Source organism: Vigna unguiculata, chromosome 1 (genome assembly GCF_004118075.2).
Source record: "Vigna unguiculata cultivar IT97K-499-35 chromosome 1, ASM411807v1, whole genome shotgun sequence".
Taxonomy (NCBI): domain Eukaryota; kingdom Viridiplantae; phylum Streptophyta; class Magnoliopsida; order Fabales; family Fabaceae; genus Vigna; species Vigna unguiculata.
In genome coordinates, this window is record NC_040279.1 from 33,233,129 (window position 1) to 33,258,773 (window position 25,645).

General features: G+C 31.6%; 2 protein-coding genes and 1 pseudogene across 7 annotated transcripts; 2 read left to right on the plus strand and 1 right to left on the minus strand.

Annotated features, from left to right (window-relative positions):
- The first annotated feature begins 4,074 nt into the window (after nucleotides 1–4,074).
- On the plus strand, nucleotides 4,075–8,459 carry LOC114174271 (transcription factor PIF1). Of its 6 annotated transcripts, none has more exons than XM_028059102.1 (9): nucleotides 4,078–4,575; nucleotides 4,653–5,418; nucleotides 6,278–6,304; nucleotides 6,723–6,818; nucleotides 6,911–6,976; nucleotides 7,082–7,147; nucleotides 7,230–7,622; nucleotides 7,714–7,786; nucleotides 7,928–8,459. In XM_028059102.1, the coding sequence occupies exons 1-8, from the start codon at nucleotides 4,463–4,465 to the stop codon at nucleotides 7,780–7,782; spliced, it is 1,596 nt and encodes a 531-aa protein (XP_027914903.1). In that variant the 5' UTR covers nucleotides 4,078–4,462; the 3' UTR covers nucleotides 7,783–7,786; nucleotides 7,928–8,459. The 6 variants fall into 6 exon arrangements, with proteins under 6 accessions (XP_027914928.1, XP_027914903.1, XP_027914895.1 ...); XM_028059094.1 differs by having other exon boundaries at nucleotides 4,079–4,575; nucleotides 8,111–8,459; XM_028059119.1 differs by lacking the exon at nucleotides 7,928–8,459 and having other exon boundaries at nucleotides 4,079–4,362; nucleotides 4,491–4,575; nucleotides 7,714–7,901.
- A 6,103-nt stretch (nucleotides 8,460–14,562) lies between these two features.
- Nucleotides 14,563–17,208, plus strand: LOC114178877 (annotated as a pseudogene).
- Nucleotides 17,209–17,258: 50 nt separating this feature from the next.
- On the minus strand, nucleotides 17,259–21,970 carry LOC114178885 (26S proteasome regulatory subunit 4 homolog A-like). The gene is made up of 6 exons (XM_028065025.1): nucleotides 21,457–21,970; nucleotides 20,340–20,585; nucleotides 19,274–19,443; nucleotides 18,888–19,104; nucleotides 18,644–18,784; nucleotides 17,259–17,554 (listed from the first exon to the last, which is right to left on the minus strand). The coding sequence occupies exons 1-6, from the start codon at nucleotides 21,937–21,939 to the stop codon at nucleotides 17,471–17,473; spliced, it is 1,341 nt and encodes a 446-aa protein (XP_027920826.1). The 5' UTR covers nucleotides 21,940–21,970; the 3' UTR covers nucleotides 17,259–17,470.
- Nucleotides 21,971–25,645: the final 3,675 nt, after the last annotated feature.

Here is a 25,645-nt window from a genome sequence, read left to right on the forward strand (position 1 = left end):
TTTTTGTCTAGTACATCACGAACCACATTAGTGTTTGAAAAAGTACATCTCCATTTAAGAAAGAGAAAAAGTTCCAGAATATTTCTTATAGTACTTTTCTAGGGTATATTTCGACATTACAAGAACATTTTTAATTAAATTTTTATATTATGCAATTGAATTCTTATCATTTAATTTTTTTTGTTAATCGGGTGATGTGTGTTATATTATCTTACATTGTCATTTTGCTTACTTGTTTTTACATTTTAAGAAATAAAAGATTTTAATACAAAAATGATATTATGGGTAGTGACTTTTATTATTTTCATTAAAAACAAAAAACATGTAGCTTAACAAAAATTGTCTCACCTTGATTGTTAAAGGTGATGAATAAGAAAATATCAATCATTAATAGTAATCTTCTGATCACTCGGAGAGCATGACAATTTCATTATCCTAAATATCTTTATAACAATAAAAGTCACTCATCATTTTAGATTAACAACAATATCGTCTTATATTAATCCCAAAACTTCACATTTGTTAATACATGGATATAAGTAAAGTGATGGGTAAGATAACAATTATGTCACTCAATTAATGACGGATAAGGTAACAACCACGTTGCCCAATTAATGACAAGAAAAATAATAACTACCTCACCTAGTTAATGAAAAAATTAAATAACAAAAATTTAATTAAAAATATAAAAATTTTGAACGCTCAATACATACAAAATTTAACAATGTCTCAATTAAAAATAACAAAATTTATTAATAACAAGTTAATTGATATCCTAAATTCTATATATTTTTGACTTGTTAATAAATTATATCTGAAATTTAATTTGATAACATCTTGAACTCAAATGCTTAGATGTAATGAAGTTAAGTACTGCCGCTTAATAATTTTTTATCGAAGTGAAATAATGTTAAATGGATTACTTGAGTGAGTTGTTTCAATAAGTAATGTTGTTTTCACTGCCAAAATCTAATATAACATAACTTAAGTTAAACATTCACTAACAAGTTAATTTTTGGAGTGTTCTTCTTTGGAAAAGGATAAAATAGTTGAAAAAAGTGATTTCACATATTTTTCTCGTAATAAAATATTCCTTTATGTAGGATCTTTACATATTTTTTTGTTCCATTTCTTTTCTTATTTAAAGAACAAAATCATTTACTTTTCTTTTGAATATGGTTCAAGTTAAAATCTTCCAGAACCACAAATCATAGATTTTTTTATTCCATGACCTATTAATAGTAGTAATTAAGTACTCAGAAGATTATGGGTGAATTGGATTGGCATATTCTTCATCCAATAGTTGAAATCACAGCCTGTGTTTGAAGTAAAAGGTTATGTTCTAACTAATAAGACTCATCATCATCAGAAAGAAAACGACACAAAAAGTATACCTAATCAATTAACCATCAAACCTTTTACACTGTACTATGATTGAAGTGGACACAAAAATATGAGAGGATATCCTTAGACATCACACACGCACCAAATCAAAATGGAAAAGCTAAGTTTTTGTAACTGTTTACATTAAAGATAGTATCTTCTTAAACAATATATTTTTAATATTCATTCTTTAATAGATATATTAATTTAAATTAAATATGTTAGTTTTTAATTATTTATACTAATTTGTAATATTATCAAAATTATCATTTAAATACTCTTAATTTAAAACTAACAAGAGACTCAAGGCAACATGTCTATTAAATATTAAAAAAACAAAAAATAAAATAATGTTGGAATTGACAATTTCATATATATATATATATATATATATATAAACTTTAAGGAAATTGTTTATAGCATATTTTATGAGGTTGGGTTATTATTAAATTTAGTAAATAATTAGCATTAAAATGTGCCTTAACATTAAATATATATATATATATATATATATAAGTGCGTTTAATTATGCACTGTGTATCAACAAACTAATTTCAAGAGTTACAAAATAAATAAATTAATTAAAAAAACAAAATTCGTATATCATAATTATTATCTTTTTGAAACAAAAGCAACATTATAGGTTGTTTGCTCCAATCTAGATTTGAAAGAACAGTCATCCTAATCTTTTCAGATTGATTCGTACACTCTTTACATTATATGTGCTGCATACTTAAGTACGAAATGTTAAAGAGAAAAATATAATTTTGGTTATATATTATCGATGTAAAGAAATTTAATTATTAGTAAACTAAAATTTGTTTTCAATGTAACTTTTAATATATTATAACATAAATAATCGTATTAAATATAAAATTTTATAATTAATGATAATATAAAAGAATAAATTGTTATCATATCACATTACAATTAGAAATGGTAAGAATACAAAGTAAATAATATTATTGAATTAAAACATGTATTGTATATTGTTTCGAAAAAAGAAAAAAAAAAAACTGGAGTATCTTCTATTGAATATAAATATGAAAAACCCTTTTGACCTAGAGTGAAAAGGAGAGTACTAAGATTAAAATAGTTTTATCTCGATGTGAGTTGGTTTTTATTTAAAGTCAAATTAGTTACAATCAAAATTAAATATATCAAATCATATTTTTCAGGATATCTTTTGATATATTAACCATTGAAAAATAATAACTATCTTTAGAAATAATAAATTCATGATGTTTATAATAACAAATATGGGTTATAATAATAACTAAATATCATAAAACCATATATCCTGACACAGTTCAACACCTATCTTTATATTGGTCGAGCCAACACCTATCTTTAGGTTGGTCGACCCAATACCTATCTTTATGTTGGTTAGTTCCAAGATGACATTGTTCTGTTTTCTTGATCTTTTATATCATTTCTTCATAGCTCGATCCATAAAGGATTTGTTTTCCTAAACTTTCATATTTTTTCTTCATAGCTCGGTCAATATGAAATCTTTTTTACTAATCCATTACACGCTTCCTTCATAACTCGACCTATAGGAGATATATTTTCCTCATCCATACTTATTGTTGGTCTGAACATCATTTTAAATTGATCATCTAACGAGTTAAGAAGTTGGTTACTTCAGGATAATACAAAAATTTAAACTATAGAACAAATTTAGACTAGTTTCCTGGACCCATAAGCTTTAAATCGGCATTTTAACATTCAATATCCATTTTTGAGTATTAGATCAAGTTACAAACGACTACTTTTATATATATATATATATATATATATATATATATATATATATATATATATATATATATATATATATAACAAACATTAAAATTTAGAAACTCGTAAAAGTAAATAAAGATTTAAGTTAAATTTCAACAAATCTAATTTTCAACTTAATAAACAAATTTAGATTGACATTTAAGATTCTGTCTAAACTATAAATTATAAATGTTATTTATCTGGTAATGAAAATCAATTCTTGTATATCTTTTAGACATTTTACATAGTTTTTAACTATATTTTTTGTTATTAGTATTTACTTCATAAATTACATTTTGAAGAGTAGACTAAATAATGCAGAGAACATAGAAATTAATGTGGGTGCATCTCAATATTTTGAATCAAAGTACACTTTGTTTATCAGTTAAATGTGCTAAATATATTAAATTCAAATTATAGCATAGTAAATAAACTAAACGCGGTGTGAATCATTGTTAGGGTCGGAAGTGAATAGATAAAGTTGGATCCACATAATTAATTATATTTTAATAATTCATCAGTAAATTAATTATTTCTATATCAAATTGTTAAAGGTTGTGGTTTTGCAGGTAATCTCATTTTAGTAATTTATTTTAGATTTTTGCAGCTTAATTAAGTAAGCCTTCATGTGTGAATAAAGCAGTTGCATTGCATTTCTTTACCGTATATAGTCATCAATGAAAACAGATTATTATGAATCGTGTTTAGTGAGGACAAATTATTATGAAGAAGCAGAGAAAGCAGTACACTAAACTGGCCAAGTCTGGTTCTCTCTGTGTCCCTTCCAATTAATATAAAATTTATGACTTACTTAGAAATACAGACATTTACTACACCTTCATCATTAATTAGCACACATCACAAAAAATTAAAAATGAAGTAGCGAAATAATAAGAATTTATGAAAAAGAAATTGGTGAGAATATATATAATAGAAATAGTTGTTTGTTTGTGATGTTGAAAAGAAAAAAGGAGAAGTGAATAACAGTGAAAAATCCCTTTCGTCCTTTAGCTTCGCATCTTATCTGTGGTGTGGGTATGTATTTGTGAAGTGTTGTTGCTAAAGGCAGAGAGAGAGAGAGAGAGAGAGAGGAGCAGGTAGGAGCCAACACACCACACCATGTTCTTCTGCAACCAACCCTAAATAACTAAAATATCACAACCATTCACCATGTTCACCCACAACTAAGCTACAACTGTAAGTTATTTCTCTCCTCTTTCAACTTCACCGACTTCACTTCATTCTTTATATTTTCACTTCTCTTCTCATCTCATCCTCACCACTTTTCACTTTCAATATGACCAATCACAATCACTCTGTTCCAGATTTCGATATTCAAATGGACGACAACAACAACCCATACCCCATTCTCACGCCTTCGGGATTACCTCGCCAAAGCAAACCCTCTATGTATGTATTTAACTTATCTCTGCGCTCTTCACAATTTTTTTTTTCGTTTATTCTTTAATTAATTAATTCACCCACAGTGCAGAGGACGATGTCATGGAGCTGCTATGGCATAACGGCCAGGTTGTGATGCAGAGTCAGAATCACCGTTCCCTTAGAAAACCCACGCCGCCGTCCAGAAACTCCCACGATGCCTCCGCCGCCGGTCCTTCCGAATCCAGGGAGATTCGACCGCAGCTCGACAATTTCAATCAACATCTCTTCATGCAAGAAGGCGAAATGGCTTCCTGGCTTCACTATCCAATCGACGACGACGACGACGTACCTCCGTTGGATCAGGCTTTCTGCGCCGATTTCCTCTACTCGCCGCCCACCGTTAACAACAGCACGGCCATGCAAACTCTCGCCACGTCTCAGCTCACAGACCACCGCCCCATGTCCGCACCGCCTCGACCTCCAATTCCGCTGCCGAGACGGCTGGAACCGAAGACGCCGAACTTCGCGTACTTCGCCAGGCACAACACAAGAGCCGACGAGCAGAGCGTGAAGGTGGCCGCGAAGGAATCCACAGTGGTGGATTCGTGCGAGACGCCGGCCGCAACCGCAGCGGCGGTTTCGAGAGTTTCGGAAACTGTGAGGAACGCGGTGGAAGCGACGGAAGGAGGCGCCGGAGCTCCGGTGCCTTCGACGAGTGGCGGTGGCGGTAGGAGCACGATGATGTGCGACGTGACTATGGCTTCGTCGCCGGGCGGCTCGAGTAGTAGCGGCGAGCCGGTTCAGGTGGCGCCGGCGGAAGAGCGGAAGCGGAAGGGTCGGGAGGCGGAGGGATGGGAGTCTCAGAGCGAGGTGAGTTAATTGAATTGACTCATGGTTGTTTCTTTGGCTCTCACATCATATCATAGTTCCAGTTTACAAATTACGTGTACGTTGGCATCCGCTATCGTGCGCCGGGTGGGTGACGTGGGTCTACGTGAGCACTCCCGTCCTGCTGCATTCATTTCGGTGCTGTGGCCGTGCGCTCTTCTGATACCGTCACTTTCACCGTCGCGGCTGCGCATGTCCACGACACGTGTGTGGATGGCCATGAATCTCTAACTTTTGTGTTCATGGAAATGATGGAAGATATTTTTAAATAGGATTTAAATTAAATGGATTCGCAACATTAATCTTTTTAACATTAATATCCAATCACAAAATTATTTTATTTTAATAACTATTTTAAAATTTATATTTAAAGTAATATCTTCATTAATGTAATTTTCTATATTAATAATGCATACAAATTAAACTTTTTATAAAACTTCATGATATTTTTTTTCAATGATTAATTAAAATACCTTAATCAAATTTGTATACCTTTTATATATTTTAACTAAATTCTTTAAGTTTAATTTTGACACGTAAATTTTTTGCACCGACAACCAGTAATAGTATTTTAAGTATGAGTTTTGAAGTAATTACAAAAAGTATCAGCGATTTTATTAACAATTTATGATTGATATGGTTAAAAAAGAGTTAAATTTAATTAAATCTATAAATTTTCAGTATGGAAGTTACAGCTGATAATTTGTCATAGATGGTAATGACTGGTATTATATTCAAGTGATACACTTCAATTCAACATAAACAGCGATTTGCTTATGAAACACTTAAATCTCACTCTTTTCTTTTCTTTTTATGGTTTCGTTTTGGGGGATCTTGGAAGGGTACGCATGTAAATGGAGGAGTAAAGGTATCAACACTACGACATTAAATCACATTTGGTCGAATTTAAGTATGGGTGATGAGTACTTATGTTAGGGAGTACTTTTTTGGTGTAAAGTTAGGGAGTGATTTTCAATTGTGTGCTAAAGATAGGAACTAAGTTCCAGCGTTTTAAGTTGTCATTGTCAATGGCAAATAATGTATTAATAAGGTGGTGAGGCATGATTTCACATAGTTCATACATGGGGAGAGACATTTTCATACCCTTTCTCTTATTTGATTTCGTACAAGTTAGTAGTTCAAACAAGCAGAAATTACCATACATATGAATGTATGCTCTTCAATTTTATTGTTTTCTTAAACTAAAAAGGTTCTGATTTTGAATTTTGTTTCACTATTTGCTTCTTCTATATTCTTATTTCATTTTGTCCTGCTGAAAAAAAAAGGATGTTGATTTTGAATCGGAAGCAAAGAAGCAAGTTCGAGGATCAACATCTACAAAGAGATCACGTGCAGCGGAGGTGCATAATCTCTCTGAGAGGGTATGTACTTTCATTTCTTTATCGAGTTCACATCTTTTATACTCTTTTCTTTCTCAGAACATAAAAAGCTTTCACTTGGCATTTGCACACAGAGGCGTCGTGATCGGATTAATGAAAAGATGAGAGCTCTGCAAGAACTTATACCTCGATGTAATAAGGTAAACGGACTTATAAAATCTCTAGCTCCCCAAGAATGTGTAGAATTTAGATTTGATTTCCTTCATAATTTGTTTCTAATTCTGGTCCCTATTTTGAATCCATAGTCGGACAAAGCTTCAATGTTGGATGAAGCAATTTCGTACTTGAAATCATTGCAGTTACAAGTGCAGGTAGACTCTTCGTTTTTTGTGTGACAACAAATTTCTTAGAATAGTGTATATAAAGTTATCGAGGTTCCATGTTGTTATGCAGATGATGTCGATGGGATGTGGCATGGTACCTATGATGTTTCCTGGAATTCAGCAGTACATGCCAGCAATGGGAATGGGGGTTGGAATGGGAATGGGAATGGAAATGGGAATGAACAGACCTGTGATGCCGTTTCCCAATATGTTACCTGGTTCTGCTTTGCCGGCAGCAACAGCAGCTGCTCATTTGGGACCAAGGTTTCCGATGCCTCCTTTCCACATGCCGCGTGTTCCTGCTCCTGATTCTTCCAGAATGCAACCAGAAAATCAGTCAGATAATAATAATAATATGGTTGCACCTGCTCCACCTCATCCAAACCAGTCACGTCTCCCAAACTTCACGGATCCTTATCAACAATATCTTGGTCCCCACCAGATGCAGTTTCAAGTAATTCAGGTATTTTGTCCTCTAATGTTATTTCGATTTTCGATTTTCGATTTTCTTCAAGCAGGGTATATGAATTGAGGTGTATTATTTCCGTGTGCAGAATCAGGCAATGAACCAACCAAATGTTGGGAAGCCCAGTACCAGTAGGGATAATCCAGAAAATCGTTAGTCAGGTGAATTCCTTTAGCTTAGTATTCTACAAGTCTTATTAACACTTTTTGTAAAAGCATGGTTTGTCCGGGGCATGCTAATTTCTTGATATACAATGCAAACATGGTTACTTCTAAATATTTCAATGTTTTTATGACATTCAGGAGAAAAAAAAAAGATTATTGTAGTTCCAATGAAGGGGATGATTATTCAAATGGTGCAGCATATAATTAGTTGTATAGCTTTTTCCACTAGCACTCTCACATTGGTAGTGTGAATTGAAAGTCCTGAATATATTGCACAAAACAGGGACAACCATAATTAACAATCGACTGTGTGCATTGCAGGTTAGATTTTCCGACACCTAAATTAGAGGTGCAAAGTTTTGTAGTTTCAAGAGAACGAACTTTTTAGCTGTTCTCAGTAGCAAGCTAATCTATTCTATACACAGCTAACATGTAAATTATTGCGACCAAGTTTTCCCTCTCTTTTTTATCCTGTTTTTCATTTTTCGAGAGTCTTTGATATGAGACGAGGAACTGGAAGGTGCGTTGTAGCACACATTACACCTTGTAAGTTTAGTCTTATTTCTGTTTCAGATTCCTCATGTACTACCATTTTTCTCCTGTTAGGCGTTACAGGAGCATGTGAACTTCGTTACTATTATTCTGAAAGTGAAATTGAATCACTTATCTACATAAACCAGATAACGATTCTCTTGTTACCATGTACCAAAAGCGAAAGAAGTTGGGAATTTTAGGTCGTGGGTCGTGATATTTTATCGCTTAAAAGTAGTGATATTTTCATCGAATCTAAAAATTGGCACAATTTCACAGAAAATATTGTATACGATATTTATTTGTGTACAAAATTCAAAATATTTTGTCATAAAATATATTATTTAGATAACAAATATCAAAGTATATGAAATTTTTTTAACTACTTCATTTCTTAAGATCCTAGAATTTCAAATTTTAATTAAAAAATAAAATTTTGAAAAACTTTATATTCTCATATTTAAGTATTTTCTTTTCACACTCTTTGTTCTTCTGGTCAGATAAAATTTGACTTACATTTGCTCATTAAGACGAAAGTATTATTAGTTCAACAAATATTGAGTCATTAATCAGTTCAATAACTTTTTAATTAATTGTAGTTGTTGTCCATCAGACATAGTCATGGTTGAATTGCGGATGTAAGAGTTAAATGTTACTTTTTTTTCGTTTTCATCTTCGTATGTTTGTTGCGGATGGTTCTCATTTTGATTAAATGATTATAATGGTTATCATCTTTACTTAAATGTTTAAAATAGTCTTCAATTCGTGTTTTATTTGGTTCTTTTCTGTGACGACGTTTAAATCAGTAACGGAGCTCTGTACAGGTGGCACGATTTGTATTACGTTGCATTTGCGTGTGTTTCGTGTACTGTATAAGTATGATAATTTAGACACCATGCACAACATCACAACAATCCAAGCACAGACAAATCCCAAAATAGAATTACGAAAACCCTACCCCACGAGCAACATAACCCAGAAAATCCTAAACTCACTTATCTCGTTGATGATGATTAACTAGAAAATTGAAATGGAGAGCGCGACTGCAATCTAACTATGAAACGACAAGAATTAGCTGCTTCCTCTACATATCTGAGCTCAAGAAAAAGGAAGATGAAGAAATCGCCTCCAATGATGAAGAGTGTGACTACAATCCAACTCAAGTCCTAATTGCAAAATTTCTCCTAAATTAAAAAGTTAACGTAAAATTGCAAAATTTCTCCTAAATTAAAAAATTAACGTTAATTAGTCATCTGTACAGTACACGTAACATATCCAATGTAACCCAATGCAACGTTAATTACTAAATTTTTTATCCAAATGAAATATTATTATTTAACTATTGTTTTCAACAAAAAATATATTTAACACCAAAATTTGACTCACTTTTAATAACATTTTAACACCATTAAGGTATCAGCAGAGGTGAATTTATTAAAGGTAATTTTCAATTTTCTTGTAATCGCTGATGGTAGCAATTTTGTGCACAATGAAATTCGGAACTGGGAGGGTGCATGATTGCATTTGGAAGAGGCACTAAGGATTTTTCTGCCTTTCGCTCCTTTTCTCTTACTCTCATTCCTCACAACCATCTTTTTAGTTTCCTTCAGCCATTCAAAATCAAATATTTTTAGTTGTTGTCTGGTCGATTTTTATACACTTTGACACAACAAAAAAATTAATTGAAATGCTTGAATCCAGGGTATATCTTTCTTCAGTTTTTCAAAGTTTTCATTTGAATAAATTTTAAAAGTTTTTATTTGAATAAGTTTTGAACTGAAGGAGGATCTAGTACCAACTTCCTCCATTGACAATACTTCGTCAATCACAATACTGTGTGTTCGTTCAAATTGAAAGAGGTAGAGAAAAAATCAAGGCGAGAATCCGTAATTATCAATTGTTACTATTTTGTAAATGAAACAAACCTTATATTAGCGTTTGAGTATAAAAATGATGAATAAAGGTGACGAAATTAGTGAATGTAATAAGGAAAAAAAAGTACGTGTGTGAGTGTTCTCAAAATAAAAAATCAAAACAGATCTATTACATAACTAGTAATGAACATGTACAAATAAATGGAGAATCAAGAAAGACTTTTTGCTTAAATCTACGACAACTTGAAAATTATATTTTGATATTAGAATATCATTTTCGTATTTTTTAAATATAAAAATCTACCACTAAATAATATATATCTTATATTATAATTTGATTTTGGCACGATGAATTGAAAGATTCGCTTAATAAATTTTTTGAAATCTACATTTTATTTCTACAATAATATGTACATCTATTAGGTCGTTCGATATTTTACAGATAATTTTCAATTTTAGTTTTAATAGGTGTATCTAATCGAAAATTCAAAATACTTTTCTACATTAAAAAAGTGTGGTAGATATTTTAAAAGATCTGGAAAAATGTTATAAACTTTTTTAAAAGAAATTATGATTAGGATTTTGTAACATGGATATTAAATAATTGATAAAATATCAAATCATAAATTCCTAAAAAAAAAACATTAATACTGATATCTTAAGGGAGATTTTTTAAACAAACATCTTTTCAAGGTATGCAAAGCTGTTGCAAAATATCTTATATAAAAGTCCGTACAGTTAAGTGGAAGCACTGATACCATATTTTATGGAGCATTATTATATTATTTTGGGATGTTAGGTTCCTCCATTATTACAAAATAATTTTGTTGCCAAATTTATCTGAAATATAGAATGCGCCTATTTTATATATGTCCTTTCAAGTGTTGTCTAAAAGTTTGTTGAGTAATGAGATATTTTCAACTCATTCTCTCTTATAAGTAAAGGGTTATGATGATTCTTATTTTGATATTTTTCGACGAGTACCTCTTTTTATGACTATCTTTATATAATATTTGGTTTTTATATGTTTTGAAGTGATTTTAGTATTTGTTATGCATATATAGTAATTTTAGGATTTTATATTATTACAAAAGAAATTCAAGAAAATGTTGTAGTTGAAAGTTTAGTTCATATACTTGATTAAATTTTCATATATTTAGAAATACTTTTTTAAATTCTAAATTATCTTGATCTTTAAGCTGCAAAATGATAAAGAAAAAAGAGTTGTTATGCAGTGCATGTCAAAATCAGTATGTAACCACCGGGCTTAACTAAAGATGGCAAATAAATTCATTTCTGTGGGTATTGTCCGAACACGTCCCCGTTTTGACGAAAAATCCCTGCATTGACTGAGTATGGGTATGGGTATGGAGAATCCTCGATTTTTTCAATTGGGTATGGGGATGAGTATGGGGATGTACATATCCCGCCATAATATTCGTCCCCGTTTAAATTATTAAAATATTCTCAATTAATTAAATAACCATATATATATATATATATTATCTTTTATTTCTTCTAATTATTTGGTTTGTCATGAAATTCATTTGCATTTCAAAATATATTTTTCATCTTATCATAACATTTATGTAATTATGTTAAAAAAATATATGTCAATTAAAATTTTTTATGTCTCACATTTGAATATTTCTATTATTTTTTAATATTTTTATTGAATGTATATTTTTCTTTCACATGAGAATGTTTAATACTCTCAATTTAAGTATTTAATAGCACAAACTTTTTGTTTACTAGGTAATATAAAAAAAAAATCATTTACTTATTATTCTTATTATTAGTTTTTGTTTCATTTGAAGAACTCTTTTATTTCACTAAAACAATTTGTGTTATTTCTCAACCACTAAATATATATGTTGTGATATTTGATAAGTTTTCTTAGATCTCTAAGATATTTTTCAACTTATCATACTCTTAATTATATATTTGTTTTCCTTTGTGCGATTTCTTTCAATAGTCTCTCAAATTATTTGTAAACATTTTTAAATTTTTAATATTTTTATTTCTTGTTTATTTTTATTATGTAGAATACTATTTCGATATATTTTATCTAATTATTTTTTATTTTCTAACTCATTATCAATCATACTGTAATTTTTTTACTATAATTGTATAAATAACCTTTATTTACTACAATATAAAAAATTAATGTAATTGTCATGAATATTTTTTTATCACCATCCAACATAATTAAAGTTCAAAATATATAAGATATATGTTAAAATTTTATTATTATGATTATTATTTGTTCCTTGTATCATTTTGATCAAGTAATGTATTATAACTTTTATTAGTGTATAAAAAAGAGATTCATTAGAATTTAAAAGATTGAAGTAAACAACCATTTAAAATATATTTTAATTTGAATATTTGTTTTCTTTTTATACTTTTTAAAAAATATTTTTAAATTTTATCAACTAGGTTTCATTAATGTTTACAAATTTAATAAATGTGTTAATTCTCATGAAATTTTATTTGGTATTATAATCTAAAATGTAAACAATTATAATTTATTTTAAACTTTTATTATGATTATTATTTGTTCTTTGTATCACTTTGATCAAATAATATATTATAACTTTTATTAGTGTATAACAAAGAGATTCATTAGAATTTAAAAGATTGAAGTAAACAAACATTTAAAATATATTTTAATTTGAATATTTTTTTCTTTTATATTTTTTAAAAAATATTTTAAAATCTTATCAACTAAGTTTCATTTTAATGTTTATAAATTTAATAAATGTGTTAGTTCTCATGAAATTTTATTTGGTATTATAATCTAAAATGTAAACAATTATAATTTATTTTAAATTTTTATTATGATTATTATTTGTTCTTTGTATCATTTTGATCAAATGATGTATTTTAACTTTTATGTATAAAAAAGAGATTTGTTAGAATTTAAAATATTGAAGTAAACAAACATTTAAAATATATTTTAATTTGAATATTTATTTTTCTTTTATATTTTTAAAAAAATATTTTTAAATTTTATCAACTATGTTTCATTAATATTTGTAAATTTAATAATTGTTTTGGTTCTCATGAAATTTTATTTGGTATTATAATATAAAATGTAAACAATTATAATTTATTTTAAAGTATTTGATATGAAGAAACAATCATCATTCTAATATTGAATATTTAATAATATTATATTTCCTTTATCATATTTTTTTTATTTATAAAAATTAATTAAAATTAATATTAAAGTAGTAATAAAATGGGTATGGGTACGAGATTATACCCGTTACCGGTGAAGATGAGAATAAGATAAAAATTTAATACCCGTTAGATTTAGGTACGAAAATAGAAATGAAATTTTTTTACGAGAATAAATATAAAATAGCGAAACCCGTCCTTGCCATCCCTAGGCTTAACCCACCTCATCTTTTGAACTATTTGTCTCAACTCAATACAAATTTCCAATTATCAGAGTGTGGTTTCGCTTCACTATATAAAATTAATTTTTCAACATAGAATCTGTTTGATTTTAAAATCAATTTAAATATCAATAATTCACATTTAAAGAAAAACAATTAATTGTTATTTCTCTATCAATGAATCAATTTTCTGAAGCATAAAGAGTGAAATTACCGATCACTCATTTCCATTTCTCCTCTCAATTTCGATAGAGGAAATATGTTACTAAAAATAATATCTTTCACTCTTGTTTTTAAGTCATAATTTTGTTCCGACATCATTTTTCCATTCGAAGAAGTGAAGAAAAACACTGGACTATGCTATGAAAATAATTTATTTAAATGGAAATACATTCATAAATTAGAACATAAATGTGTTATTTATTATTTTGTGTAATTTTTTGTTAACAAGACTACAACTACTTTTTAAAAATGAACTTCATTTCAAACTCTTTTTGCAACTTTTTATGAAAAAAAATTACAAATACTTAGTATAACTTTTTTTTGTAAAAATTGTAAAATTTTCGATAACACACCTATCTAAGTTCTTCATTGACTAAAAAAATATTGAGTTGTGATAAACCCATTCGAATCAACTCTTCATTTTGTAACATTTTTTTTTCTCCCTTCTCCGTATTTACAATTTGTAAGAAAATTCAAAGACGTAGCACCACAAAATAAAATAGTTACCATGCCGGCTGAATTAAAATAATCACTGTGCCCATTGGAAATATACATCATTAATTAATTTGTTGAATCATTCAATCATTCTAGCATTGTATAACTCAAAGCATAATTTTTGTCTTTTTTTCTTTTCATGAGTCATTCACTGAAAAATTTTACGTGGACAATCTTAAATTTTCCTACACCTATGAAACACCTAGTAAGAAGAAATATTTTTAATTTGTAGTTGATTCGTCCAAATTATTTTATATTTTAAAATAAAAATATTATATTATGGGATTTGGATGGATGTTGACCAAAAGAAGAGGTGTTTTTCTATGATCAACCACCCATTCATCAATATTTGTTGCACGTATTAACCTTTGAGATCCCAAGAACATTAGTATTACTAGGTTTGACTTCCCACAACAGTCTTCAATGGATATTTTGGAAGAGAAAAAACTAGAGGATGATGATGCAATGAGAAAACTTTATGATGCTTCAATGAAAGGATGTGTTAGTACCTTCAACAAACTGGTCCAGAAAGACCCTCTTATTCTAAGCAGAGTTTCACTCTGCCCCTTCACTGAAACCCCATTACACATAGCCTCTTTGCTTGGATATTTGGAGTTCTGTCAGGTTCTGCTTCGGAATAGTCCCAGTTTAGCCACTGAATTGGACTCAGAAGGACGTTGCCCTCTTCATTTGGCTTCAGCTAAAGGGCACACTGAGGTTGTGAAAGAGCTGTTGAAGACAAACCCAGAAATGTGTTTGGTTCGCGACAAAGATGACATGCTTCCTCTTCACTTTGCTGCAATGAGAGGGCGCGTGGGAGCATTGAAGGAGTTGATCAAATCCAAGCCAGATTCCATTGAGATGGTGGAGAGTGGTGATGAAGATGGTTCTGTTCTGCAATTGTGCGTTCGCTATAACCATTTGGAGGCCTTGAAATTGCTGGTGGAATCACTGAGAGGTGACCGTCGGTTCCTATCAGTTAAAGACAAAGAAGATAACAGTCTTCTGCGCTTAGCAGTGAAATGCAGACAAATCAAGGTACTTTTTAATCACACACACACAAACACACACAAAAAAAAAAAAAAGGTTATTGCTTGGATCAGTTCCCATTAGTTTCGGTTTTGGTACCCTCTATATCTAGCCAACTGAGATTACAATCTAAGTGAGTCTTTATTACTCAAATATAAACCTGATAAAGGTTTTAGAAAAGGGTGACTTTCGCAGTTTTATTGTGTTTCTGAAAGGAAACTGCGAACAAATAGAATTAGTGTGGTTACAATTTAAGTTGCACTGCGGTGAAGAACATTCGGTGAAAAAAAAAACAGATTCTATCTACTAAATTTCTAAAAGAATTCGGTGTTTACAAAATTCAGAAAGAACGTAACGCCATGAAGGGAGAATAGAGTGACAGAAGATATTTAACATTTGTGAATGTGTGACTTGTGCAGATAATTAAATACCTGCTTTCAGTATCCGAAATGAGTCCAGAAATAAGAAATTTGAATAAGAATAGTTTAACAGCTATGGACACATTGAATCGGTATCCAGGAGATTTTATGAGGCAATACGTCTCAACTGAAGGAATTGAAAAACCTGCACACGAAGTTTCCTCAGCAGCAGACCTAACGAGCAAGCAGCAAGGTACTCTGTCAATATCTAGAATGGAAGCAGCATCCTCACAAAGCATAGCTGTTGTGATTGTGCAAGCAGATCCTCCCCAAGCATCATCATCACCCTCACTAACCAACAATGATCCTCCACAAACATCAGCAGCACCGTCACAAGCGAGCAATGATCCTCCAGAAGCATCATCAGGCAGAGTGAGCAACCATGATCCTGTTCTCCAACCAATGCCATCACCAAACATGAACATGAGTAGCGAACAAGGAGAAGACAGGTGGGGCAGATTGGAGAGATTCTGCAGAACATACCTGCTGGACGAAGGGAATTGGATGGACAAAAAGACGAGGGAGCAATTGATGGTGGCAGCCACTGTGATTGCAACGATGACGTTTCAATCAGTGATAAGCCCACCCGGTGGTGTATGGCAAGGCGATACCACCCAAGATGGGTTTACATGCCCTGACTACGGTTTCTGTGAAGCAGGGACGGCGGTTGTGGGTTATGCTTGGTCACCAGATTTTATGAAATTCATTTTCTTCAACTCTTCCTCTTTCTTTTCGTCGCTTTGTGTGATGCTGGTTCTCATGAGCGGCTTTCCGCTTGAAAACAGGGTCGTCATGTGGATCTTGGCCATTTTGATGATCGCTGCAGCTTCCTGTATGCTCCTCACCTACATGTGGGGCATTGGGCTTGGTTAGTCCCAATCATATTTACTATAGAATTCGTAAGCTTGGCTATCTATTAATTGGTACCTGGGCTATGTTACTCGCGCTTGTTGCTTTCATTCAATTAAGCCGAATAGCGTTCTGGGTTAGGTCGCGCCGCAACAAATCAACAAATGCTCCACTCTAACAATGCGAATTTGTTGCTTTCTGTACTTCCCTTGATGCTCTTAGAACAGCAATTTTTTTTCTGCTATCATTTTATTAATGCTCTGAAGAAGTTGGTAGTGTAACATGTTATGTTTTTATTAAAATTATGATTAGATATACAAGAATGAGTAAGAATAAATAAGATAAAGCAAATTATTCTATTTTTATTTATTTCGTTTTTCTTTATCTCTTCGCTTTGAGGATGGCTCCTGTAGTAGATTCAAACATGCACTACATAATTCGTCATGACGTTTCTGGGACGACAATTGGGACGCAATGTTAAAGTTAAGTGAATAATATGATGATTGGGTTTGTTAATCACGTGCAATTCCCAATTGAGCTTAACTAGCTAAGGTATCTCCAAGGAAATGAACACGCTCTAACCAGGAGCTTGATCTTGCTACTCTACTGGATTGAGCAACTATTACGTAAGGTTGCAGCATACTAATAGGCAGAAAAAACATACATTAACGAGGAAGAAATGGCAGGAAATTTTCCCATTTGTTTTAAATCAAAGAAAACTATACGTGACTATAGTTCGGTGAGATTAAATCCCATGATAACTTCGACCCATAATCGACCATAATTCAGACAAAAAAAAAATCGTTAACAGCACAAAAGACCATAATAAAGAAGGCCAGGGTATATGATAAAGATGCTTCACATATAGAGTCCTTCTGGCACCCCTTCTTTCTTCTTAAACATAACTTTATCCTTAGCCTTCTTAAAGTCCGCATGCGTCACCTGAAGATAAAAAAAAATGGTCAAGAGGGTAAACAAAATTAGGAAACAAAAATAAAACAGAAAACTTAATATAAATAAGCAGAAGACCTCAACCTGTAAAATAGGAAACACTTCAAAATACAGTACAATTAGGTCCAGACAAATGCTGAAGTTACCATTGAAGTGCGAATTTAGATCGTGCATATGAACAAGTATGCTGAACCTCAAAACACAACTAGGAATTGTTCACCGAAAGATTCAAATATAAAAAAATTGATGACTTATCCTAATAAAATTGTATCTTGCACTTCCAAGCACATTTCTTCTGCTTTTCCGGGATAGCAAATCACGGTCTTAGAACAAATACAACACTCATTTAGGATAAGAAACTATAATTTTGTTTTATCTTTGCTTGACGAGATCCACTACCCTTGAATAAAAAAGGGTAGATTTTATCTGCCTGCATTTAAGTCTATAAATAATAGACTCCTACACCATCACTTTATACAGCACACGTTGAATATTTCTAGCTTAAGACTCTAAGTATCTTTGGCTAGAACAAACGGAAATTGGCATTCAATTCAATAAACCCCCGTTATTGCAAGGAAAACAGAAGAAATCTTTATGGGTCCCCAATCGATTGGTGTTTTCCATAGGTTTTTTCAAATGACTAATCCCAACTGACAAAAACAGGAGGAAATCTAATATCTAGTCTCCACTCCCAGAGATAGGAAATTCCAGTGATCTCCCCTCCCTCCACATAGGCTTCAGATGAGAGTAAGCAATCTCTCTAAATTACAAGAAGTATATTTAAGGAAGATTGTTTTCCAGTTCCATTTTCTTAATGTTCCAACCTCAACTCCCTCCAACTTTTCCTGCAAATTTCTTCTATGGTGTGTACAGGCTGAGAAAAATGGTTATGTCTAACCTTACAATATCCAACCAACCAATGCTATATTTTTCTTATGCTAATATATGAATTTGAGCCATCAAACGAGCTTATCCATACTAATAACTTTGTAATTCCTAACAGCAAATAATGTCATAATATATTTTCACGGGGTCACATTGTTTTGGCCATAACTATACAAATATAAAGATAATCCTAACCTTCATTCGGCGTTCCCGTAATGCAAGTAAGCCAGCTTCAGTACATATAGCTTTTATATCAGCTCCAGAGAACTCATCCTTAGTCATAACAAATTCTTCTAAGTTGACATCATCAGCTAATGTCATCCTTGATGTGTGAATCTAAATTTCACAGGTATAAGAACTGTTAGTCATTAAAGATATGCATATTAAGATATAACAGCGAAACCTGAAAGTACGTTTGCACAATACTAGTCACGCCTACCTGGAAAATGCGTCTTCTGGTTTTGATATCAGGAAGAGGAAACTCGATCTTCCTGTCTATTCGACCAGGTCGCAGCAGAGCTGGATCAAGGCTTTCAATTCTGTTGGTTGCAAGAATCACTTTCACATCTCCTCTTGAATCAAAACCATCTAACTGATTCAGCAACTCCAACATAGTCCTCTGAATCTCACGTTCTCCACCTGAGTGGGCATCATACCTGCAAAGCATACAAGAGACACACTAAGAATTGTTCATAATATCACTCTTCTGCCTGTCCCACACCCTACACCCCCTCCCCAAAGAAAAAGAAAAGAAAAAAACTCAAGAGAATAGAGGATAGATACTGTATCAGTAGTGATTCCTGAAGCTGATGTTCAATAACTTACCTCTTCGTACCAACAGCATCAATTTCATCAATGAAAACAATAGATGGGGAAAGATCATCAGCAACCCGGAAAAGCTCCCTTACAAGTTTTGGACCATCTCCCAAGTATTTTTGTATTAATTCACTACCAACAACACGTAAGAAGGTTGCTGATGTTGAGTTTGCCACGGCCTGAAAGTAAAAAGGCTTTGTTAGACCAACTGAATCATCAAAGTTGCATACTGATAAAACTATAATTACAGTAAACATTATGCAAAACATCAAGTATGACTTTTAAAAGATAAAATTTACTCCAAGTTTTGTTAGTTGCTGTTTCCACATGCAAACATCAAGCTGCTACTTATTAACAGACTTTTGATTTAATTAAATGATGTTTGACGCAACAAAGAATAAACAATTTGACATAGGACTATTAAATTCTAACACAATATCAATTTGATTTTAGCCTAATAAAAAAACGTTTAAAAAGAAGCTATTTTTTGAATGAAGAAAAGTTCGAAAAAACGAAATTGATATCTTTTAGGATTAGTTTCCATATTTCCTTATTAAATTTACATTATTATTTATTAACTCGTTTACCTAGGATTATGGTCTAATAATAGTACAAAAACATGCCAGTGGTTCATATCTTGTAACATAATACCTCAAAATGCTTGGAAAATATTATACAGTTTCTATTCTCTCAATTTCCTCCCGTAATTCCTATAACTTAAATTCTATCAAGTTCATCAATAACGGATTAATAATTAAACATTAAAAAAAGACAATTCTTCTGCAAAATGATTATGAAAAGCTGAAGGTGTAAAACAAGAAATTTACACGATGTCTTCCATTATCTGTAAAACCGCTGATTAATAAAGAACAAATAGCAGAATTTAAGAAAACTAAGAAAAATAACGGATAAATAAATTTTGCGGACAGACATTAAAAAAAAGCATTATAATCCACTACCATATAAACCCGATAATCAATAAAACCTCTTTCTGAACCCAGTAATTAAACAGATAAAATGAGAAGTTGAAAAGATGTTTAGATATCACCCTATAAGACACAAACAAAATGCACACCTTTGCAAGTAATGTCTTCCCAGTTCCAGGTTCTCCATATAAAATGACTCCCTTAGGAGGCTTGATACCAATGTCTTCATACAGTTCAGGATGTGTCAGCGGAAGCTCAACTGCTTCTTTAATTTCCTGAATCTGGGCATCTAAACCACCAATGTCAGCATATGATTCTAAAGGTGCCTTCTCAACCTTCATGACAGAGACCATAGGGTCAACTTCATCTTGAAGAAGCCCAACGACAGAGAGAACCTGGTAAAGAACCATACATTATAAGATCAGAAGAAGCATTACAATTTTTGCATCCAAACAAACATCAAATGTGTAAGAAAAGATAACTGATTGAAACATAAAAACAGTCATGTCAACCTCCCATGTCCATTTCTTCCTAAAAGACAGACAGTCCAACAAAAATACCTTTTCTCAACTTTTCTCACCTCATTCTAGTTTCCGGTGTCATGGATTACAACTTGACCATGCCTAGATTATACCAGGCAACAGCAACACATAATAGCATAGCGTTGCCCATTAACAACTTCAACAAGGACTATCTATGAAACTTTCAGTCCTTCCAAATACTGTTCGTGTTCCAAGTACTCAAAACATGATTAATTTAAATGTATTAACTGACTTAGTGTATTCCTTGATTAACTAAATATATTTTTAAAACAACTTATAGACCATAATAGAAACCCCATTGAAAGGGGATTTTCGCCAAAAACATAATCAAATTCAAACATACACCTAAACAAGTTTTCTGCCAGAGGTGAAATGTAACAGTTCTCTCCCAATTAAAGACGCAATTATATGTTCAGAATTCCGAACATCCCGAAGCATGTGTATGGAACAAGGACAGAGATTCTTTGAAAGAAGACCGCTCTGCCATGAACGGCAGTTCAAAGATCTTAACCTTTATTCGACACCCGATTCTTCTATTCACCAGACTACAACACACACCATTGTCACGCAACAAACCCCCACTTCGCCTACATGAAACACAAGTCTAACCACTAAACCCTAACCCCCAAATCCATCACAACAGAAAGAACATTCAATCAAAAGGCCATAAAAATTTAACCAATCAGGAGCAAACAAACAAAACCCTATCACACCCTAACCCTACCTTGTTATGCATCAGAATGGCACATCCAGGCTCGAGCTGATCCTTGTCGACGAAAGACAAGATACCAACGTAGTACTCCGGACCCACCGAGGACGAAACAATGGCGTGATTCTCGTCGATGAGTTCCTCGAGGTTGCCAACACTCATAGGGGAACCCCTGAGATCGTCGACCTTGGATCTGTCTTCCTCGGCCTTCTCCTCCTGCGGCTTCAGCCTCTCCTGGTTCGCCACGAACTCCTCCTCCATCAAAAGGTAGTCCTTTATGCGCTCCAGCTTCAGCAGCCGCAGCTTGCACTTCGAAAGCGGCGTCACCGTCGGCAACCGCGCCGCCGCCTCTGGCCCCTTCTGCTTTCGCTGCTTACGCCCTACTCGAGCCGGCGGCGCCGCTGGCTCAAACTTTTTCTCCTTCTTGTCACCGCCGTCCGGCTTCCGGTCCCCCGGAAGACCTTGCCTGTTCAAACCGCCCGGTGTTCCCTGACCCATGTCTTTACAATTTCTCAAAACGGGAAAGAAAAAAAGTTAGAATGAAATATATACGTATACTCGCTACTTGCCTTCGTAAACAAGTTAAGGCCACTAATTGGACCAAAAGGCCCATCATTAGCTCTTCAAACAAATAATCAATAATTTCTTCCTATACCCCATTTTATTTTCCGCACCCCTAACATCATATATTCCAATTAAATTGTATAAAATATGAGAAGGTAACCTTGTCACCTTCTTTATTAAAACGTTGTCCCCAAACCTACCTTTCTTTACCCTTTTTCAGTGGGGATTAGTGTAGCGGTTTACAAATTTTATAATTAGAAATGTGGTAGGGATCTAAAAATATATCTTGGATTAAGCATTATGTGTATATTTGAAATATTCATCCGGATTAAACAATCCAAATATGTTATCAAATTCGATGAGACAATTCAGATTAAACATTTCAGAATACAAACATATTTTTCAAAATATTCAATCCAAAATGTCTTCTCAAATCTTGAATTATATTCTAGATTGTTTAGTGTGTATTTGGATTATCATCGAAGAAGTTAAGTTTGATTAAATGAAACTAAAACTTCATCTAATGGAAAAGCATCAAAAGTGTTGCTTTAAATGCAACCATAGTTTAGACCTTTTTAATACACAATGAAACGTAAAAAAAAAGAAGAAAAAAAAGCATTGTTAAACAAGTGGGTGTGACTTTCAATATTTTTTAACATTTAAAGACATACTTAATTTCGATAAAACTATGTTCCGAAACATGTAAATTGGTATATGCAGCTTTTGTTCTAGCTTATTGCATGTGGCTTTCTCTGTGCTTCTTCTCATATTTGTTTTTCGAGTGTTAAGTGGGGCTGCTACATGAGATATTGGCATGATCTCTATAGCACTTATGGCCTAGTAAATACAATACAACAATAGCAATAAGAATTGTAGGCGTGTATTATAATTGATAAACTGCTAACACACATCAAGTATCTTTGGTTCATATAACTTGTCTTATGAAAGATTCTTCTCAAGCCCACATGACGACTCACCAAAGGCTACCAAAAACTCCTCCTGTGATCTTCTCCACCTTCCAAGAAATCCATCACCAAGCGAAACATACACACTACATGGATGCACACTAGATCGAAGAGGAAGACTACGAGAACAATTAGGCCACATATCTCAGTTCCATCTCCGACGTCAAAGACACCCTCACATTGTTTGATAATGCTTGAGAGAAGATTCTACCTTGTCAGTGAGTAGAGTGAATGCCAGATAGAGATGAGTAAACTTAACGTTGATCTAGAATACACTTCTCAAAAATAATAAGTTTGCTCAAGTATGTGGAACATACTTTTAGATTTAAAGTTAGGTTTCTGATTATTTTTAAAAAAATATAGTTATATTTTAGAATGTCTAACCCCAAATGTTTCACTTATTCATAAGTGTATTTCAATTTTTTTTTTTTGTTTAATTATTCGTATAGTACCCAGTTTGGGGCTAGTGTGTCAAATAGGTACCCGATTTTAAAAGAGTGTCAATTGCATTCCAACTTTTGAAAATTGTTTCAATTAGGTCCCTTTCAGACATAGTTAACTAACGCCGTTAGTCAACGTGCCACATGTCAATCTGTGGTTTTTTTAATTTTTTTTTTTAAATTTTTTTAACTTTTTTTTAAATTTTTTTGAAAAAAATTAAAAAAAATGTCACGTGTCAAGTCCCTGTGTGTGACACGTGGCATTGTCAGTGCCACGTGGCATGACAATGCCACATGTCAGTATCACTATCAGATGTCATTGTGTTGATTTCGATTTTCCCCATTTATGTTTTTTCGTTTCAATTTAGTACCTACTTATGTGTATTTGATTCAATTTTGACCTAATATTTTTTTATAAAATTAAAAGTAATTAAGTATAAAAGTTTTACAAAAATTAAGTATTTGATATTTATATTAAAATTTAGTGGGAAAAGTCATTTTATTAAGTCATTTTTAATAAAAAAAATTAGTATAACATTCATACCAATAGAAATTTTGATTTAAAATTAGTAAGACACAATATTGTTCTATTTTGAAAAAAAATAAAAATTAACAAAACATGAGTACTTAATAAAAAAGTAATTAATAAAGTAATATGTTAAAAAGTCATTTTTAATAAAAAATATTAGTATAACATTTATACAAATAATAAATTTGGTCTGAAATTGAGAGAAACATTATAGATATTAGTACTTAATTTTGTAAAAATATTTATACTTAATTATTTCTAATCTTATAAAAAATGGATTACAAAAATATTTTAGTTATTAAAAAAAAAATTGGGACAAAATTGAATCAGATACACATACTTAGGTACTAAATTGAAATAAAAAGACATATATGGGGACTAAATCAAAATCAACACAATGACATCTGATAGTGACACTGACACGTGGCATTACAATGTCACGTGGCACTGACAATGCCACGTGTCACACACAAGACTTGACACGTGGCATTTTTTTTTAAATTAACAAAAAAATTAAAATTAAAAAAAAATCAAAAAAACCGCAGATTGACACGTGGCACGTTGACTAACGGCGTTAGTCAACTCTGTCTGAAAGGGACCTAACTGAAATAATTTTCAAAAGTTGGGATGCAATTGACATTTTTTTAAAACCGGGCAGTGGTAGAAGTATTGAATGACATAGGGGAGCCATGGCTCCCCCAATTTTTTTTTTTTTGGAATTTATTATATAATATATATATATATATATATATATATATATATGTATGTATATGTATTTTTTAAAATTATATTTATATATTATTTATATTAAGTTTATATTATGGAAATTATAATAAAAGATAAAATAAATACAAAGAGATATATTGGAAAACAAAAGTTAGGAAACACATAGATTGAGATTGAAGTATACATTCTCACATGATCTCTCACAATGTTAGTATCTTATTATGATCTATGTATGTTAGATTTATGATTCTTTTAGTATGTTTCTTCAAATTAAGTTTATCCCAAATTAGTATAAACCTAATTATGATTTTAGGGATTCTTTTATGAAATTGGTATGAACCCTAATTATACTTTTTCTCAAATTATTATAACCCTTACTTATGAAATTTAGGGATTTTGTGTTTTCCGCTTACAATGGTAATTTTCTTTTTAAGTTTTGAATTTATACTTATTTAATTAAAGTGGTATGAGTATTGTTATGTTTTGCATTGTGGTAATTGTGATTTGTGAATATAAATTTTATCTTTTTCTAAATAGGTGATATGTGATAAATTTATATTAGAAAGATTATGATAAAGAGTAAAAAAATTGATTATTTTTTTAAAGAAGAAGGTTTGTGATAAAGATGAAAAAAGTACATATACGTTTAACTTTTCATGAGAACCAAGAATTCAACACAAAGAAAAACAAATCTCTAAAGTTCATAGAGTTATATATAATGAATTTAAAAATTTATTAGAACGTAATCCAAGAAAAGCATCGTCAAATTTGACAATACCCACTCAATTAAATTGATGAGGTACGAAGAGCTTATCTAAAATGATATTCATGGTTTGATATCATGATATAATAGCATGATATAATAGCAAATAATAATCATATTTTTTTGAATTCTACTATTATGTGTGCTTTGTTTTAAGAAGAGGAAATGAAGAGAAAAAATGAAAAACTTTTTTTTTCTAACTAAAAAAATTATATAT

Coding starts and splice junctions, on each gene's coding strand:
- LOC114174271 (XM_028059102.1), top strand. CDS start 4,463: ATGACCAATCACAATCACTCTGTTCCAGATTTCGATATTCAAATGGAC. Junction 5,419..6,277: donor GATGGGAGTCTCAGAGCGAG/GTGAGTTAATTG, acceptor GGATCTTGGAAG/GGTACGCATGTAAATGGAGG. Junction 7,148..7,229: donor CATTGCAGTTACAAGTGCAG/GTAGACTCTTCG, acceptor GTTGTTATGCAG/ATGATGTCGATGGGATGTGG.
- LOC114178885 (XM_028065025.1), bottom strand. CDS start 21,939: ATGGGTCAGGGAACACCGGGCGGTTTGAACAGGCAAGGTCTTCCGGGG. Junction 20,586..21,456: donor CCATTCTGATGCATAACAAG/GTAGGGTTAGGG, acceptor GTTCTTTACCAG/GTTCTCTCTGTCGTTGGGCT. Junction 19,105..19,273: donor GATGCTGTTGGTACGAAGAG/GTAAGTTATTGA, acceptor TATGCTTTGCAG/GTATGATGCCCACTCAGGTG.